The 19,411-nt window shown below is 39.8% G+C and overlaps 1 protein-coding gene across 1 annotated transcript; it reads right to left on the bottom strand.

Moving 5' to 3' along the window:
• Nucleotides 1-61: 61 nt before the first annotated feature.
• plg (plasminogen) lies at nt 62-19,162 on the bottom strand. The gene is made up of 19 exons (XM_071530043.1): nt 19,114-19,162; nt 15,663-15,798; nt 15,477-15,583; nt 14,568-14,682; nt 12,928-13,067; nt 12,170-12,290; nt 11,381-11,499; nt 10,823-10,985; nt 9,556-9,680; nt 8,941-9,100; nt 7,355-7,545; nt 6,249-6,397; nt 5,744-5,837; nt 4,871-4,985; nt 4,334-4,405; nt 4,085-4,225; nt 3,359-3,465; nt 1,995-2,140; nt 62-223 (listed from the first exon to the last, which is right to left on the bottom strand). Exons 1-19 carry the CDS (start codon nt 19,160-19,162, stop codon nt 62-64), a joined length of 2,412 nt encoding a protein of 803 aa, XP_071386144.1.
• Nucleotides 19,163-19,411: the final 249 nt, after the last annotated feature.

Genomic DNA, 19,411 nt, shown 5'->3' with positions numbered 1-19,411 from the left:
TTTAAAAAGTAACACAAACCACATATAAGCCATTAATTGAAGCTTGATTTTTTTTTTTTTTTTAATTGGCTTTGATGGTTCTGTCAATCCATTCGACAAACTTGGAGACCCGGGCGTAGACGCCGGGTTTCATGGCGTTGGCGCATCCCAAACCCCAGGAGGTCACGCCCTGCAGGACAAACCTGTTCTGGGAGTTACACACCAGAGGACCGCCGCTGTCACCCTGCAGGGAGAACACACACACACACACACACACATATTCATTGTACAGGTTGTATTCCAGACAGGGAAAGTCAGGGAATTTGATCAATTCTCTGGGGAAGTCAGGGAATATCATGGAAGATGGAACATTTTTAGGTCATGGAAGCACTCCATCTTAGTTACTGAAAGTCACAGAATTTTCTATATAAGAGCCTAAAAGTGTCTAAAAAGGAATGTAAATGTACATTCACACAATTCAAAACTGCTTGGGCAACACACACATGAACTACAAATTTTTATAACACTTTACTTGAAGTGTATTTTGATGCATTACAAGCAGATTTAAAGCCCATTAGAAGCAGAGACAAACTTTTCTTACAGTGTAATCATCAGACAAATGTCAGAAAATTACATTCAGTTTGATATGATGTCATTAGCTATACAGTTGCACCATAAAGTATTCAACCCTCTTGCTCATGGTGTTTAATATATCATGCTCTGATCATGATAATTACCATGCACTCTCAATGTGCTGATTATGTGGTTATGATTCCTTATAATGCCTTATGAGCACCATATCAAGTAAAGTGTTTTCCATAATTTTAATATTTCCGTAAAGTTTTCCATACTGTCCTACAGCAGTAACTTCTTTAAAGTCATGACTAGTGTTTAGATTTCATAACTACATTTACACCTATATAATACCTAATGCTACTAAACGATATACCATCCACTTCTCTAGTAACCAGAGGTGTGACCAAGTCAACTTTGCTCGAGTCCCAAGTCAGTCTCAAGTCTTGAGGCACAAGTCTCAAGTCAAGTCCCAAGTCTAAATGTAGATTACCAAGTCAAGTCCATGTCATTAATGTCAAGTCTCAAGTCTAAATGTAGATTACCAAGTCAAGTCCAAGTCATTAATGTCAAGTCTCAAGTCTAAATGTAGAACACCAAGTCAAATCCAAGTCAAGTCAAGTCATTGATGTCACGTCTCAAGTCTAAATGTAGAACACCAAGTCAAGTCCAAGTCAAGTCAAGTCATTAATGTCAAGTCTCAAGTCTAAATGTAGAACAGCAAGTCAAGTCAGAACAAATCAAGAGTCCAGTATCAATTTAATATCTTAAAGAAAACTAAATATCTACGACTTTTCAATGCAATATGGTTTTAATAGGATAAAAACGTGGTAAGAGCATCATGAGTTTGATTTATAGAATCAGTCAGGGAATTCAATAAATCCAATCATCATACTATAAAGCAAGGAATCTCTGTATGTGTGTCCTTCGCATATCTCGAGAACCGTCCGATCTACTTCACACTTAGCGGGTGTATTGCTGGGGACCCAAGGACGTGCAGTGTCGGATTGGACACGTTCAATATTAATAAACTTTGAATAAACAAGCGAACAGCGCTCTGTGCAGCAGCGGGGCTCAAAGCAAGCGACTGGAAGCGGAGTGAAGTTGTTTGGATGAGCGGTTCTCGAGAAAGCTGCAAGCAGCAATACCGGACACACAAGATCTTTTGTCAAGACTTTAGAAACCTTTTGAAGTCATCAAAGTACAAGTCAAGTCAAGTCTCAAGTCTTCTCTTCATGCATCAAGTCAAGTCTCAAGCAATTAAAATTGTGACTCAAGTCTGACTCAAGTCCAAGTCATGTGACTCGAGTCCCCGCCTCTGGTAGCAACCATTACTTTTGGCAGTAATCTTTGTTTTACTACTCGCGCAGTTTGGCTTTACAGGGCAGCATAGTTTTCCATCATTTTCTATTGTGGCCATAGTTTTTTTTTGTTTTCCATACCTGGCAGCTGTCTGTTCCTCCCTCAATGTTCCCAGCGCACATCTCATGGTCTTTAACTCTGCCATTCAGGTAGGACGGACGATTACAGATCTTGTTCTCGATCACAGGGAAGCCGGTTTCCTTCAGGATGCCGTCTCCTCCCGTACCTGGCGTACACCACCATACAGTTATCCACCCGCCCTTGTTACATCATCATGACCATCATTATTATCGCCATTATCATTACAGGATTCCCACCGGTCATGGGATTTCTGGAATGTCCCTTTTTAAGAGGTGTGTTCCAGACAGGGAAAGTCGGGGGAATTGGATTAATTCTCTGGGGAAGTCAGGGAATATCAGGGAATTTTACAAGTGAGTCTCTTTATTAGAATATAGCAGAATTTGTTTCACACAATCATTGCATTAGATGGTTTTCAGCCCAATTGGAGTAGAAACCAGACTGAAAAAAACAACATTAACAAACCAGGAAGAGAGAACATTTTTAGGTCGTGAAAGCGATTTGACTTAGTTATAGAAAGTCATGAAAAAGACATGGAATTTTGCTTCAGGGCCACAGTGGGAACCCTGTCATCATCATCATCAACACACATTATCATTCACACTTGGAAAAGAGTTCATGAACTTGATCAGGAATGGAGTCAATACAGTGGATATTAAAGGTCTACACACCCTTTCAAAATGTCTAGTTTTTACTGTGCTGAGGCCTGAAATGAAAATCCATTAAATCAGACTTTTTTCACTTTCAGTTAGATGTAGTAAACAGCAAAATCAAGGGAAACACAACAGGCTACTCATTTGTGACAATGGATTAAAAATTGCAGTTTAATGGAGTTGTCATTCATGCCACCACTAGGTGGAGCTCTTTTACAAGCCGCAGCTGTCTTTGCAAGGACAGGTGCTAAACAGGTACTACAGTCAGTAGTAGCTGAACAGGTGCTTCGTCTTTCATTTCATTCAATTTCATCTTTTAACATGACAATGATTTGAAGCCCACAGCCAAATCAACAAAGGAAAAAGGAAGATTAGTATGGTGAAATGGCCCATTCAGAGCCTGGATATCAATCCTGTAGAAAATCTGTGGACTGATCAAAAGGGAAGTTGCATAGGATGTTTTCACCTTGATTTTGCTGGTTGCTATATACAAATGAAAGTGAAAAAAGTCAGATTTAATGTTTTTTTTTTAAATGGGTTTTCATTTCAGGGATCAAGGCAATAAAAACTAGAAAATTTGAATGGGTGAGTAGCCTTAACATATTCGCTGTAAATGAGGAAGCCTCATTCATCGGTAGACCATTCAATTTTGTGCTGTTGTCCATCTGTGCCTGCATGTCCACACACACACACACACACACGCGCGCACATACCTTGAGTCTCTCCCCATCCAGTAACGTAGCACTCTGTTCCACTGGGAACCACATAGTCCTTCTCTGGCAGACAGACTGGCAGGACCTTGTCATTTATTAGCGCAGGGCTGAGAACACACACAACACACAACACACAACACACACGTGTACACACACACACACACACACACACACACACACACACGTGTGTTAAAGTTAAGCTACGTTCTGTGTTCAGTATTTTTGAAGGATCTTGTCATGTATTAGCACACAGGGCTGATAATACACACAACACAGACAAGTGTGTACACATGCAGTTGTGTAAAGTTAAAGTATTTTTGAACTAATAGTATTTTTGAATAAATTGGAATATTTTCATGTCATCATGAAACAACTTTGTTGCACTGATGTCTACCATTTGTAATGAGTAAAAAAAAAATCTTCTGTTAAATCCCATTTACAGGCTATTAATTATAAATTATACGACAATATATTTCAGGCATTATCATTACTTATAGTAGTAGTAGTAGTAGTAGTAGTAGTAGTAGTAGTAGTGGTAGTAGTATTAACGAAGGTATTAATTTGTAGTAAATTACACATTAATTAACTGTTAATTAAGGGTTAGTTAATGCTTATTAAGGATTAACTAACCCTTATTAAGCAGTAACTAACCCTTAACTTAGTGACCCTTATTGTAAAGTGTTATTGTATTACTAGTAGTAGTAGTATGATCAGTCCAGTACTCACGTCTCCAGTTTGAGCAGAGCGATGTCAGCTCCATTGGGTCCCAACACCAGTGACACGAGTCTCCTCTCCTGTTTGGATGCTTCATTGGCTCTCTCTGTGTGGATCCCCAGCAACACCTTGTAGGCTCCCGGACGCCTGGAACTACACACATTGATATACACACACACACAGCGTGACATAGTTAGCCAGTGTGTTAAAATATGTATGTTATTACTGTATTTGGCCTTGTAGGTGTTTTTACTCTCTGACCTCTCCAGGCAGTGTGCAGCAGTGAGGACCCACTGAGGGTGGATCAGAGTTCCTCCACAGAAATGTCTTCCACTAATGCTAGAAAGATGGATATGAGACAAGCAGAATGATAAATAGATAGATAGATAGCTAGATAGATAGATGGATAGCTAGACAGATAGACAGATAGATAGATAGATAGATAGATAGATAGATAGATAGATAGATAGATAGATAGGTATATGAGTTTAATACCCCAGCATTCATTTCTCCTACCATTGAATAGGTGGGGTGGGTCAGTCTGCCTTAAGGAGCTTAAGAAGTTTTTTTTTTTTACCTTGGCAAGAATAAAATACTGAATCCTTGTCATCATTTTATTTTTGGTCAAATTTAAAGATACTGAAATTCAGCACAGAATATTGCCTATTGTTCAATACAAAAATCGATCAAAATAGCAGCTTTCAAAAACCCATATGAGGCAAGTCCTAGTATCATATGTTATAAAATCGTACAGCATGAAGTCATAACGTATGAAGTCCCATCCCATCATATACTCACCTTTGCCGGAGGCTGATCTGCCATGGCCAGGAGTGAGCTTTAGACACACAGCCTCCCACGATACGACCGAAACAACGCTTTGGCCTTGTGACTGGCGTCCCACACTTCAGTCCCGCTGCAAAGGAAGTTTTTCAGTGGCAAACTCTCACAAGAGGAGGTAAAAAAAGACATAACGACATAGGATAGACTCTGTCTCTGGATTGCTGTCTCTGTTTACTCTGTACAGCCAAACTGGTAAAACAGCTAATGGAGCCTTTATACCATTATACTGTACATGAAATGTGTCACTGTCGCAGTCAGTGGCCCCTACATGCTGTTTAGTGCTTTCATCTCTTTCGGGGTCTGAGAAGTTAGAGTTGGATTTTGCCTGAAAGATTTTGACCTCATTCCTATCAGACTGGTAAATGAAATTTCTAAATTCATGGGTCTTGGACCCCCATTTGATGAAATTTTGTGTCTCGGACCCAAATATGCGAATATTTTTATTGTCAAATATGATTTTGTCCAGAATTCCATGACTGTCTGTATTGTAGGTAGAGAGATAAGTCAAACTATGATCAAAACAGTCATTCTTCTACATTCTCTAATTGTGTTAACTTCTTGTAAATGAAATAATGCTGAAGTCTAACAATTCATCAATTTGCTGGGGAATCCCCTGGAACACCCTCAAAGACCCCTGGTGGTCCCCGGACCCCACGTTGAGAACCACTGTCTTAAAATCCTACACATAGCACCTTTAATACATTATGAATACACATGCACATGAACATATCAGTGTCATATATCCATATCCCGCTGTTTAGACATGAATGTATCAATAAATAGCTAAAACAATGCACTGTAATGTCCAACAAACAGATTATGTTCACATACCACAGTCGGGGATCTGACAGTAGTCCCATTTCTTGTTCCTGTCAGTAGTGTAACACCACGGTCCGTTTACATCGCTGTCTGGGTTTCTGCAGTTCTGACAGCGGCATAAAAGGAGAAGGAATCAACTGACTAGCAAACAGTATGCCAATTTAACCAATTGTTTGTATTGTTCAAATAGGATTGACTTTAAAAGCATGAAGTTGAATGTCGGCTAATGTAGGTGGCATAAAGATGGCATTGACATTTGGGATACATTAACAAGCTACATTCATTCCCAAACCCCTACAATAATCCTCCATATAAACCCAAGTCCTTAACGTAAACTAACTTTAACCCTTACCCTAATTTAAACCTAATCCTAATTCTAACCTTAACCCTTGTAGAAGTGAGGACTGACAAAAATGCCCTCAATCTGAATGTCTGCAACTCAAATTGGATATCACAAGAATAAAGAAGTACAAGAACACACACAGACACACACACGCACACACACACACTCATGTACATTGCCATCCAGGCCCTTGTCGGGGTGCGTTTCAGGGGTGAAGCTGTTGTGTTGGTGGGGGCTCTGAGCTCTCCAGGCCTGGCAAGTGACGCCCAGCATGGTCATGGAGGTCGGGCCGCGGTATGTAGCTCCATTCCCCACCTTACAGTCTAACACAGCAACAGGGAGAGAGAGTAGGAACAGTGATGGATGGATGGATGGATGGATGGATGGGTTAGGCAAGTGGATGAATAAATGAGTGAACAACTGAATGTGTGTACAAATGAATGAACGCATAAATGGAAGCATAAATGGACAGATGTTCAAAAGTCTGACAAAAGCAAGAAGATTGGCAGTTAAGGATAACTGAGGGTGTTTAATGTACAAAAGAACATCGTCTGTATACAGGCTAATCTTATGGTTATGGTAGAGCTTTATGTACCTCTAGTTCACAGGGAGCGTTGTGTTGAAAGCGTATGTTTTAATCACTTATTGGGTTTGACTATCAGAGGTTGCTTTGGCAGCCTCCCTGCAGCTGAAGGGTATGTAACAAACAAGTATGTGACAAAATCTTTAACACAATCAATCATCATGAGGATTGATGTGTACCCGAGTCTGTTTGCGAAAAAATGGGTAAAAGAATACTTCTTTGGTGAGCAAAAGTAAAAAAACAAAACAAAAAAAAACAACATTTTTTTTCTAGGGCTACCCTACATGTTTTGGCATAAGTGCCTTGATCAGTAGTTTCTCAAATAAAATGGAAATGGACATTCATGGTATACAGTCAGAGGTAACTGGTTAACCTTAAAAAGGACAAGTGAGGGGGGACAATTCAATTAATTAATCTAGTGGACAGGTAATCACATTACATTTACCAAGCTGAACTACACTGCGACCATCAATTAAGCTTAGAAAGGGTGCATAACAGGAAAGGGTGTGGTTGTAAACCAAAATATATGAAATAAAAACCTCAAATTTTAATATTGAAAGAGGACTCAGATATCTGGTTGGAACCTTCAAATAAGGTCTATGGATGAATGAATGAATGAGTGAGTGAGTGAGTGAGTGAGTGAGTGAGTGAGCGAATTAATAAATGAAACAAACTGATGAACAAATGAATGATTTACCTCTCTGTGGTGGGGTTTGGGTGGCCGTGGTGGGGACTTCAGGTTTGGTGGGTCTGGTGGGTGACACTCCTGTAGGTTTGGTGGAGCATTTCTCCACGTTGCAGTACTCCCAGCGGACAGAGGGTTCAGTAGTGTAACACCAGGGAGCTCGGTCTCCGTCGGGGTTCCTGCACAGGTTCCTCCTGAGGTCCCTGTACACAGAGAGAACCTGGATCTTCAGTGCAGTTAAATAATGGTGTAAATGTCGGTCTTTTCTAGTCACTTTGGGAGCGTTTGGCTTCCGGAGACTTGGATTATGCTGGACGAGCTGCATGGAGCCAGTTTATGGTTATTTTCTGTTTTTTTTTAAATCGTGAAGTCAGGTGCCCAACAACAGTTGTTTTGGAGAAGGCTTCTACACCGTTCCGCTGTGGAGCTCAGGGACTGTTGTATGGACTAACAAACTTCACCCGAGTTTCAGCTGGCATGGGGGTGAGTAGATAATGACTGAATTTTAATTTTTGGGTGAACTATTCCTTTAACTGCATATGTAAGTGGAGCTACTCAGTGACTGTGGTTGTACTTGGCTGGTAGTTCCCATTATTATTATCCTGGGTTTCAAAGCTTGCTTAAAACATTCTTTCAGAAACAACATTTTAGAGAAGACTTGCGTAAAAAATACTGGTGTAAATGTAGGTCTTTTGGACTCTCAGTGCAATTACTTGGCTTCATCACTTGGATGCTGCACAAGTGAAAGATTTTTAGGTAATTTTTGCCCATTTTGGAACTCTAAAGAACTAATCCCTGGCCACTTCAGTTGTTTTGAAGAAGGCTGGCATGGAGCTGTGCTAGCTAACTTGCTGTGTGTTATGTGGACATGCAAGCTTCACGGGTGGTTCAGCTGACATGGGTGAGTAGATAATGACAAAATTTTCATTTTTGGCTTAACTATTCCTCTAAGAAGGCTATGGTTTAATAAAGAGCAGTTTTAAGATATCAATAAGAGTTTACAAGCTTAGCTAGCAAACATTAGCTAGTTAGCTTTAGGCTAGCTATAAATAGCTAATCAAACTACAGAAGTGATATCTTAGATAGTCACATGCAAAATTAGATAGTCATATACAAAATATAATGAAACTGTCCTAAATCACGTCTCCAGCAACCAACTGTACCATTCCAGAAATGTTTGTGCTGAGAATAGTATCAGTAAAACAAACACACCTCAAGCTAGCCACACCCACCTAAATCCCTGGATGTGTGTCTCAGAGACTTGAAATTTAATTGTAAGAACTGAATTTGAAAGCGTATTGAAGGTTGAATTTTTAACTAGTTTGAAGTAAAAGTTTAACATTGAAAGCAAGAATGACCAAATTTAAACCATTAGGCTACATTCAGTTTCAAATTTGACAGTACAAATTCAAATGCATACAATGATTCAATTCAAACATCAAAAATATGTTTGAACTAACAGCTGTCATTTGTAAACCTGTGATGTTGCTGACAATAACTATCTGTATCAGCCTTCGAAAACCCATGTCAGTCAAACCCTCATCAATAATTTATCAGTGTACTTTCTGTATAAGATACACAGAATATTTGACTCTCACGCTGTGGGGAAGTTCTGTGGGGTTTTCTTGTGGTTGTGAGGAGTCATGGAGCTCCAGCCTTGGCATTTCTTTCCGCTGATGGTCTCTGATGTTACGCCACGGTAGCTTGATCCGTTCCCCTCATAGCAGTCTTCCTCCTCAGGGGGAATCACGGGCTCATCTGTGGCAACAGACAAGAAAGCAGAGTGATGCATAAGAAGCAGAAGGAAGAGACAAGGAAAAAACACTCACAGAGTTCTATAAGTCATAGTTTATCAAACTCAGGGCCCGGGTCCAGTCTCTTCTTCTCTTCTACTCTACCACAAAAACACCACCATCATCATTAACATCATTGTGAGAGTATAAGAAGTTACTTTATTCTCTTATTCATTCATTTCCAATAGACAAAGACACATGGTTTTGTCTGAAAAGAAGGGTATATGTAAAAGATCTGTCTTTACTAACCATCTTTGAGACACCTGAACACCTATGTGTCATGTTTCTCTCTCTTTACAGCTGTAATACATTTTGGTCAGTCTGGTGTGAGCTTGATATTGAAGTGAATATTGTGACATTTCTATAGGATGTCATCACCCTCATCATTACTATCACCATCATCATCGGTCATCATTATACCTGGTCCGGGTGCGTCCCCGCAGCTAGGCACCTTGCAGTACTCCCAGCGGGTTTCAGAGTCGGTGGTGTAACACCAGGGCATCCTTTCATTGTCTGGGTTACGGCAGTAGTTGTTGTCTAGGCCTCTGATTGATAGATAGATAGATAGATAGATAGATAGATAGATAGATAGATAGATAGAATGCTAATGAACACATAAAAACCCATGACCCTCTTGTACTGATTGGCAGGGATTGTATTTTTGGTTTCCCTCTACATGTGAATGAAAAAATTCAACTGACAAAGCTCTACTATGAAAAACCAACGCTTTTCAGCTGCTAAACCTAAAGGATTTCAGGACTGCATGAACATTCAACAATACAAATATTGAATGACATTCAAAATGGCCACCTCAAGGCTTACACACCAATCAGATGCCAGTGTTAAAACCCAATTCGTATCAGTTGATGTAGGAGGCACCATGGGGTTTGTCCCTTTAAAGCTGCACTAAGCAAGATTTTTATGGAAACATCCAGCTGTCATCAGCCTAAATCACTGGTGTCAGGTATGGTCACTGGCTGCTGAATCTAAAGTGTCTGCTAAAACAGCACTGAGTGAGCGCTCCGTCCAGAGAAAGCTGGACTCATCTTTAGATCTTTTGCCACTCTCGTCCCTTTGGTATCTATGGAAGCCCATTTCCGCCAGTGTGATGAAAAAAACGGTCCTGTAAGTCATTATAATGAGAAACATTTTCAAAATAATGAGTTAGTATCTCAAAATAATGAGAAACTTTCTCAAAATAATGAGTTAGTATCTCAAAATAATGAGAAACTTTCTCAAAATAATGACTTAGTATCTAAAAATAATGAGAAACTTTCTCAAAATAATGACTTAGCATCTCAAAATAATGAGTTAGAAACTTTCTCATTATGTTTACAGTCCGATTAGCAACTTGAGACGCGAGAATGGAGTTGGAGTTGAGAGACGACGTCTCATATGCAGATATCTGTTTATAGAGATTAGCTGAAATGTCGTCTGGACCTAAAACACCTACAAAAAGTATCGATTTTTGTGTATTGTACTCAACTCCAACTCCATTCTCGTGTCTCAAGTTGCTAATCGGACTGTAAACAATGATCGGCACACGGAAGAGGAAGCCTTGGCCCGGATGTCCGCTGGCCCTGAAATATTGGCCGTCGCCCCAGAGTCTAATCGTTGTCAGACCGATAGACAATAGGTTCAGAGTTTGTCCCTGGTCTAACTCTGCCGATTTTTCGGTCGCTCTTACTTGCAGGGGTAGTTGTCGGGGGTGCGGTTGTGTTTGTGTGGCGTTTGGGCCGACCAGCTTTGGCACGTTTTCCCAGAGATTGTCACAGCAACAGTTCCTCGGTACGCTCCGCCTTCACCGGTGGCGCAGGTCAGCTCCGGAACGATGGTGGGAGCTTCCGACGCTAAGGCCAGAAGAAAAGATAGATGGAAGGAGGGGTGAAGGAAAGAGCAGGTCCAGTAGCAGAGTGGCCTTGCCTTAAACTTTGTACGTCCAAATGTTTCCTTTTGCACCTATGCAACCAGGACGGAACTTCTGCACATTTAGGTTCTGTGGCAATCAACATACTGAATACCCATGCTGATATTTTCAGATTGAAGCCATCGATAGCTAGTATGTTGTGCAGTATTCAATATTCAGCCAGATGGAGGATGGAACCCGGACCTCCTGCCTCCCCATATTTCATGCCATCCATTGTACAGTGTTATGCATAGCCTCTGCACTGAATTTGGGGTGTTATTGTCCCTGAACCATGCATTTCAGCATATACTAAACATATACTGAGTTTGGAGGACCTACTGCAGCGGGGTATGGAGCAGAAGTCCCATCGTTTGGAGGGGCTGGTGGTGAAACACCATGGTCGGGGGTCTCCATCTGGGTTCCTACAGTAGTTCTCTTCGAGATACTTCTCTGGAAGACTATAATGAGAGAGAGAGACAGAGAAACAGAGAGAGGGTAACGCTTTATTTGAACTGTCCAAAGTTGATGCTCAACTAACAATCAGATGACAAAAAGTAGATGTTCAACCAAGTGTCACTTGCCTATTTGTTGCACTATGTGACCCTAACACTGACCTTAGCCTAATCCTAACACTGACCACATTTTAACCCTAAGCCTAAGATTAAATCTAAACCCAGAAATTGAATATCCATAGACTTCACACTATTGCGATACTATTGCACTCAATGCTTTTGTCAAATTATACTAGATTTTCCGTTATATCAGTGGTTGCTTGCCTTATGAGGATCACTGACTGGAGGTATTAATTTACCCTCCTTTTTCTTTCAAACTGCTCCGTCCAGAGAAAGTTTGACTCACCAGTGTTAGATATCTTGCCTTTCTCGTCCATTTGGTATAATGCATCATACTGGCCGGATTGGTAAAACGTTATATTACAGGATTTCTGGGTATGGAAGTTCCATTTCTTCCTCTCGCTGCCATTTGGAGCTGCCAAGTTGCCTAGTGCCTAGTTATGGATCTTAAATGCGTCCATCAGTAAACTTGAAAACTTTTCTTTGCCAGAATACAATATGTTAAATCCTGCTTGAGGATGACTCGTAGATCGGTGTGGTATTTATGGGGTCTTACGCGCTGGGGATGTAGCCATGGTTGTGTGGTTTCTGGGAGTCCCAGCGCTGGCAGGTGTAGCCGTTCTCTGTGGTGGAGATTTTCCCTCTGTAGTCGTCACCACTGCAGTGCATACACTCCTCTACAGGGGAACAAGCACGAACATCACACTGCCTGTCTGCCTGTATGATTATCTGTCCAAGTATACGTGTATGCCACTATGTATGTATGTTTGTATGTATGTATGTAACTAGAAAGTATGGGTCTGTATGCCTAGACAAATGCTCTCTTCAAATATACATAGCAAATCTTTGTATCATATTTCTACCTACGTATTGACCTTTATATGTACAGGGTTCATACTGGTCATAGAATTTCTGGAATATCATGGAATTTCAAGGTTTTATTCCAGACAAGGAAAGTCAGGGAATTTGATAAATTATCTCGGGAAGTCAGGGAATATCAGGGAATTATACAAATGTGTCACTTTACAGGAATATAACAGAATGTATTTTACAGCTTGTTTCACACATTCAGTGCAATAGATGGTTTTCAGCCAAACTGGAGAAGAAACCGGAATGAAAAACAACATTAACAAACCAGGAAGAAAGAATGTTTTTAGGTCAGGAAGCGTGCCGACTTAAGTATGGAAAAGTCATGGAGTCTTACATCAGGGCTACAGTGGAAATCCTGTATGTATGTACTGTATGTATCTATGTCAGCCCATCCATTGATTCATCCATCCATCATCCCTACCCTAGCCCCCAAATGAATCTTACCACTGCAGTTTGCCACATTGCACGGCTCCCAGCGGATGTTGGGGTCGGTGGTGTAACACCAGGGTCCCTTGCTATCTCCATCTGGGTTTCTGCAGAAATTGGACTCCAGGTCTGCTCTGGGATGGGTGCTGGGGGTGATGCTGCAGCAGACACATCACATGGAATATAATGTGAGTTGATGTAGGTATGATGTGACACAATGTGATGTAACACCACATAAAATGATGTGATGAGTAATATGAGGTGATGTGATATGATATGATGAATGATGATGATGTATGGTATGGTACAGTTTGGTATGGTATGTAATGACATGATGATATGATACACAACAGGACATGGCATATGATATGACATGACATGACATGACATGACATGACATGACATGACATGACAGAACAGAACAGAACATGACATGATATGACATGACATGACATGACAGAACAGAACAGAACATAACAGGACATGACATGACATGACATGACATGACATGACATGACAGAACAGAACAGAACATAACATAACAGAACATGACATGACATGACATGACATGACATGACATGACATGACATGACATGACATGACATGACATGACAGAACAGAACAGAACAGAACATGACATGACATGACATGACATGACAGAACATGGCATGACATGACATGACATGACAGAACAGAACAGAACAGAACAGAACAGAACATGACATGACATGACATGACATGACATGACATGACATGACAGAACATGGCATGACATGACATGACATGACATGACAGAACAGAACAGAACAGAACAGAACAGAACAGAACAGGACATGACATAACATGACATGACATGACATGACATGACAGAACAGGACAGGACAGGACAGGACAGGACAGGACATGACATGACATGACATGACATGACATGACATGACATGACATGACATGACATGACATGACATGACATGACATGACATGACAGAACAGAACATGAAATGACATGAAATGACAGAACATGACATGACATGACATGACATGACATGACATGACATGACATGACAAGACATGACAAGACATGACATGACAGAACATGACATGACATGACATGACAGAACATGGCATGATAGAACAGGGCATGACACAGTAGAACATGAGATGACAGAACAGGACAGGACAGAAAATGAACATGAACATGAACATGAACATGAACATGACAGCACAGGACAGGACATGAGATGACAGAATATGACAGGACAGGGCATAACATGACATGACATGACATGACATGATGTGACATGACAATATGACATGGACAGAACATGACAGGACAGAACATGATAGGCCAAGACATGATGGAACAGGACAGGACAGGACAGGACAGGACAGGACAGGACGGAACATAACATGACAGAACGACTTGAAATTATGTGATGCGTAATGTGATATGATGTATGATGATGCAATGCAATGTAATGGTGCGATGCAATGTGGTGTATGGTATGGTATTTTATAGTACTGTATGAAATGACGTATGACATCGTATGACATGATATGACAGGATAGTACATGACACAGTTTGATATAATATCATATGATATATGACATATGACATGACATGACATGACATAACATGATATGATATGAAAACACAATACTTGGGCCTGTGTGGGAATGTTCCTCCCCATCGCTGACATGTCTTTCCCGATCTTGTTTTGGACTTTGTCCCTCTGTAGTCCGTTCCTATTCCATTTACACATTCCAGTAAATAATCTAGACACGACAGAGAGAAGATAACTTCAACACAGATATCATAGAACAGTATCAGCATTACATAAGGTAAAGTGTTTGATCATTCAGTATAATCAACTTGCTATTTAACTGGACACTCACATTTGCAGAGTAGAGATTTTAAAAGTGTACTATAGAGCAGTGTTTCTCAATGTGGGGTCCGGGGACCACCAGGGGCCCTCGAGGGGGTTCCAGGGGGTCCCCAGCAAACTGATGAATTGTTAAACTTCACCATTATTTCATTTACAAGAAGTGAACACAATTAGAGAATGTAGAAGAATGACTGTTAGTTTGACTGTTATCTTTCTACCTACAATACAGACAATCATGGAATTCTGGACAAAATCATATCTAACAATAAAAATATTCGCATATTTGGGTCCGAGACACAAAATCTCATCAAATGGGGGTCCGAGGCCCAAATGTGGACTAAATTAGGGGTCCTTGATATGAAAAAGGTTGATAATCACTGCTATAGAGTATGGACATCTAATGTATTTGTAGTGAACAAATGAAATGGGTGTTTTTGAGTTAGTCATTTACAGTATCTGATCACACTGAAGTGGTATTTCACCCTGAAAAGTCTAGTGGCTGTAGCGTTTAACCTGCATTACCTCTTCAGTCTGTTTGCAGACACGGTCCACTCATTACTGACCGTGCGCCACAGGCTAAACATTAACCACAATGTAATGGAGACTCAAGGAAATCACATCAAATGTAGCTGACAACTGACACTCCAGAATACTTATGAGTAGAGAGAAGACAAGAGGGCCTGCCTTTATTTTCATATAAAGCTGCGCTGGCCCTGCGCAGGATGGACTCTGTTTTGGAGTTTTGTTCTGCCGTCCAACATTCCTGGTCCTTCTCTATGTACATGAAAGATCTGTGGAAACACAACCAGCATCAGACTGGAAAGCCTAGCGTCAAATAGAAAGCTGGATATTAAAAAAATGGGAACTTACTTGCATGTGAAGGCTGTTTCAGTGTTACATTTGACGGCACACTCAGCCACAGTGTTTACAGAGTACTCTCTCTTCTTCAGGGAGAGGATCCACGCTCCCTCTGTTTTGGCGTAGTTATCCAGCGCATTACCACCAACTGGAATCGGGGACAAAACATATAATATGATTTATTTTCAAATCCACAGGGACAGTTTTTTGTCATGGCAAGCTCAAAACTGGGGTTCAGGTTTTGGGGTTTTTATATTTTCTGTAAATCTAAGGTACCATGTACGTTGAATAATCTAAGAAGTTTAGTTCTAGTAGTATCAGTACCTGAACATGTTCCTTATTTTATTGTTATCCACTTTGTCAGTGAGGGAGAAAAACTCAATTTGCCATCTGAACATATATTTTCCTTCTTTCCCATTATGTTTTGATACTCTTTTTTTAAAAATCCTTTCCTTTTCCACACAAGAAACAAGTGAAGAACAAAGTTGCGCGTCATCATCCTGTAATATCAAATGATAAAATCGATGATTGCACAGAAAAACGAAAAATACAGACGAATACAGAGAAAATACAGTGTGATACATCCAAAGTAAATAAGCAAATAAATAAATGAATAAAATAAAATATGTAATAAATATGTTTAAAGAAATGACAAAGTATAATAAGACAAGTACATTAATCAAAAATCAAATATAAAAATTAAAAGGGGGATGCAAAAGAATAGAAAAAAGGGGAGGAATAGTGAATGTATACACACACACACACACAAATAAACACATACGCTTAAACCTACAGTATACATACATATATACATTTATATACATTTGAGAGAGACGAAAAATATACTGAGATGCATCCACTTCTTCTTTCCTATTATCAAGTTAATGAAGAGCTAATTTTCAGTCACTTGATATGCTTGTCTTAATAACCGTTACTGAAGAGAGTATATATATATATTAAATATTAAAAGGGGATGAAACCCCCTTTTTCAGCTGTTAATTACTGTTCAGGGCAGTTTTATGATGAAACACCTACATCCTATAATTTTGACAGTACATAATGTTATCTTCCTGGATTCTATGTGCAAATCTCTTACACAGTTACAGGCATGGGATATGAGATGTTACATGCATGAGATATTTACCTAGCATTGAGAAACTGCGTGGCCTAATTTGTTTGTACTGTGATGACGGGAAACCACATGAACCCGTCCATTAACAGATGAGTCATCAAGGCATCAAATACACAACAGGGTTAGAAAACACTGAACTGATGTAATTCAGGAAATTATATTGTAGCTCTGCCATAGGTAAAACATGATGTGATATGGCAAAAAAAAAATGGAAGGATTTTCATTAGGTACTCATCAAAACGTTATCAAAATTGTAGTACCCAATGAAAAAAAGCCCTACTTCAAGAATGCCTGATACAAAAAATTCTCCTTTAGGATTGATTGGACTTTCAAAATGTCTCTAAGGAATCTGGATCATGATTCTTTCAGCTTTACCATTAATTAATACACAGCTCAACCTATATTATACATTGCATCTCAGTGGGCTTTTAAGCTGGGGTCCAATTGCTTTTCACACAAAACTGGAACTATATTGTGTTTAGTAAATTAAATGACTTTTATGTTGAGGCCCTGAACAAGGAAAGGAATTCAAAATCAAAATCGTTCAGATAATCGTTCAGTGGTAAAATTACATGAAACACCCATTTTAAATGTTTAGTGGCAGTAGGAGGATCTTTCTGGGCTCATTTGTTCAAGGACATCAGGTCAATCATTGAGCAATGAATGTACAGTGTGCCACCCCATACTAAAGAATCAGGTCACAAGTAAAATGCCCATTGAAATGCATTGCCAAGAACTAATGCCAGATATCCATCAACAAAAGTTAAAGTTGAAATCATGAACAGTATTGCTTCAATGCATTATTAGAGGCTGACCAAGTGTTTGCATGGAACATGTTTTTCTATTTTTCTATCTATCTCTTTATTTGCTGTTGAATGACATGTTAGCAGTTAGTGTACCTACTCACCTACTTACCTACTATATTGATATTGATTAATTAGAATTCAAAGGGAAACTGAACAACAACTCATTCATTTATAAGAGCTGAGTAATTTGTACATTCAGTATACAGTAAGTATAGTGAAGGCTTGTAGCAACTGGTAATGTAATAACCAACCAATAATGTAATAACTTGTCAAACTGTAATAAAATGTAAGTTGAAAATGTAATAAAGCCTGTTCATGACATAAATTGATATTGTGGATAATGGAATAACATCACATTGTTTAACTGATTAACACACACTGATTAACTAGCGTTTATTGCCTTGCCTCTGGAAAGGAAGTTGCCAGGACAGGTTACTTAAAGGGGCCCTATGGTCAGATTTCAAATTTTCCTCTATGTATATACATATATCATACATATGATTAATGTAGACATTGTTTAAATGTGATTTTGTTTGAGAGGTTAAATTTTAACTTATTGCATTTATAAAAATCTACCCCTTTTTACAGGCAGTTTCAGACTAACTCTAGGAAACACATCACAGCTGGTCCTGATTGGTCCAGTTACTGAAATCCTTCCAATCAGGCCAGGCTGCAGAATTTGAACTTGAACTTAATGAAGATCATTACTGAGCCATAGTATATTGGCAAACAAAATCATGAAAACCGAACAATACAGGACCTTTAATGCATGTTCAGAATAGATGAATCGGAGCATCATCAGATGGTAAAAGTAGCATCGATAAGACAAGTGTAACCATGGTCAAAACTGAGCCAGATGCAGTTTTGCTTTCCAGGTTATAATAAATGTGCTGGTCAGCAATCCAAGGCTACGGTTGCACCTGGCAACGAATGCGATTTTTGAGATGCGATTGTAAAGATCGGATTTTATGACATCAGACTGCTGTGCATCTACTTTTGGCCTGATGTGATGAAATGAGTTTTATGCATCTCCTGAGGCAGAATTTCTTAATATCTGTGTCTGCGTTACTTTCTCCTGCTGTCCCTCTCCATCTCTTTGCTGAGCCTTGCGGCTGGATCGCAACCAGACTATGTAGAATTCAGTTCACAGTGTGAGCCTGACCACTTCAGTGTCTGTTTTTGAAAAACAGATTGCTGTCTCTACACCCTGCTATGATCGAATGGTGAAGGTTGCACTGAAACGACAAATGTAACCACGGCCTAAGTGACCAGACATGATCTGGCGTGATTGAATGATGAAAGTTGCGTTGAAATGACACGTGTAAGCGTAGCCCTAGATATGCCAGAAGGCGCTGAACACACCATACAGGCCTTGGATATTCTCGTCATGATGACTTGCCCTCGCGATAAAGCAAATTACTGTCTGTCTTACTTCTGATAACACTGAGTCTTATGGTTCATAATGTCAATACTGTCTACAATCCTCTGTCAAAGATGACGTTGTATCTTTCCAGATGTATCTTACCAGTGCAGATCAGGGTGCCCAGGAGGAAAGTTGCTTTGTACAGGTCCATGATGAGGCCCTGACTAGCAGTGCATAGTCAACTAACTTACAGAGGTGCCACCTGGTATGTTATTGGGCTCTTTTTAGCATGTCAGGAAGACAAATAAGGTAGAGCTCAATCATCAGTCAATCATTGGCCGGACAAGGACAGCAAAAGAGCCCACAGGTCAAAAACCTTGTTTGTCTACAGGAAGATTTGGAACACACTTTGGGACGCATCTCAATAGTACACAGTTACATCCTTTTCTTTACTCCTCTC

Source organism: Centroberyx affinis, unplaced genomic scaffold, assembly GCF_046629955.1.
Source record: "Centroberyx affinis isolate AG114_WGS23_722 - 3 ecotype Tasmania unplaced genomic scaffold, CSIRO-AGI_Caff_v1 ptg001864l_1, whole genome shotgun sequence".
NCBI lineage: Eukaryota > Metazoa > Chordata > Actinopteri > Beryciformes > Berycidae > Centroberyx > Centroberyx affinis.
The sequence above is the reverse complement of the archived record's forward strand: the minus strand, read 5'-3'. Positions and strand labels throughout refer to the sequence as shown.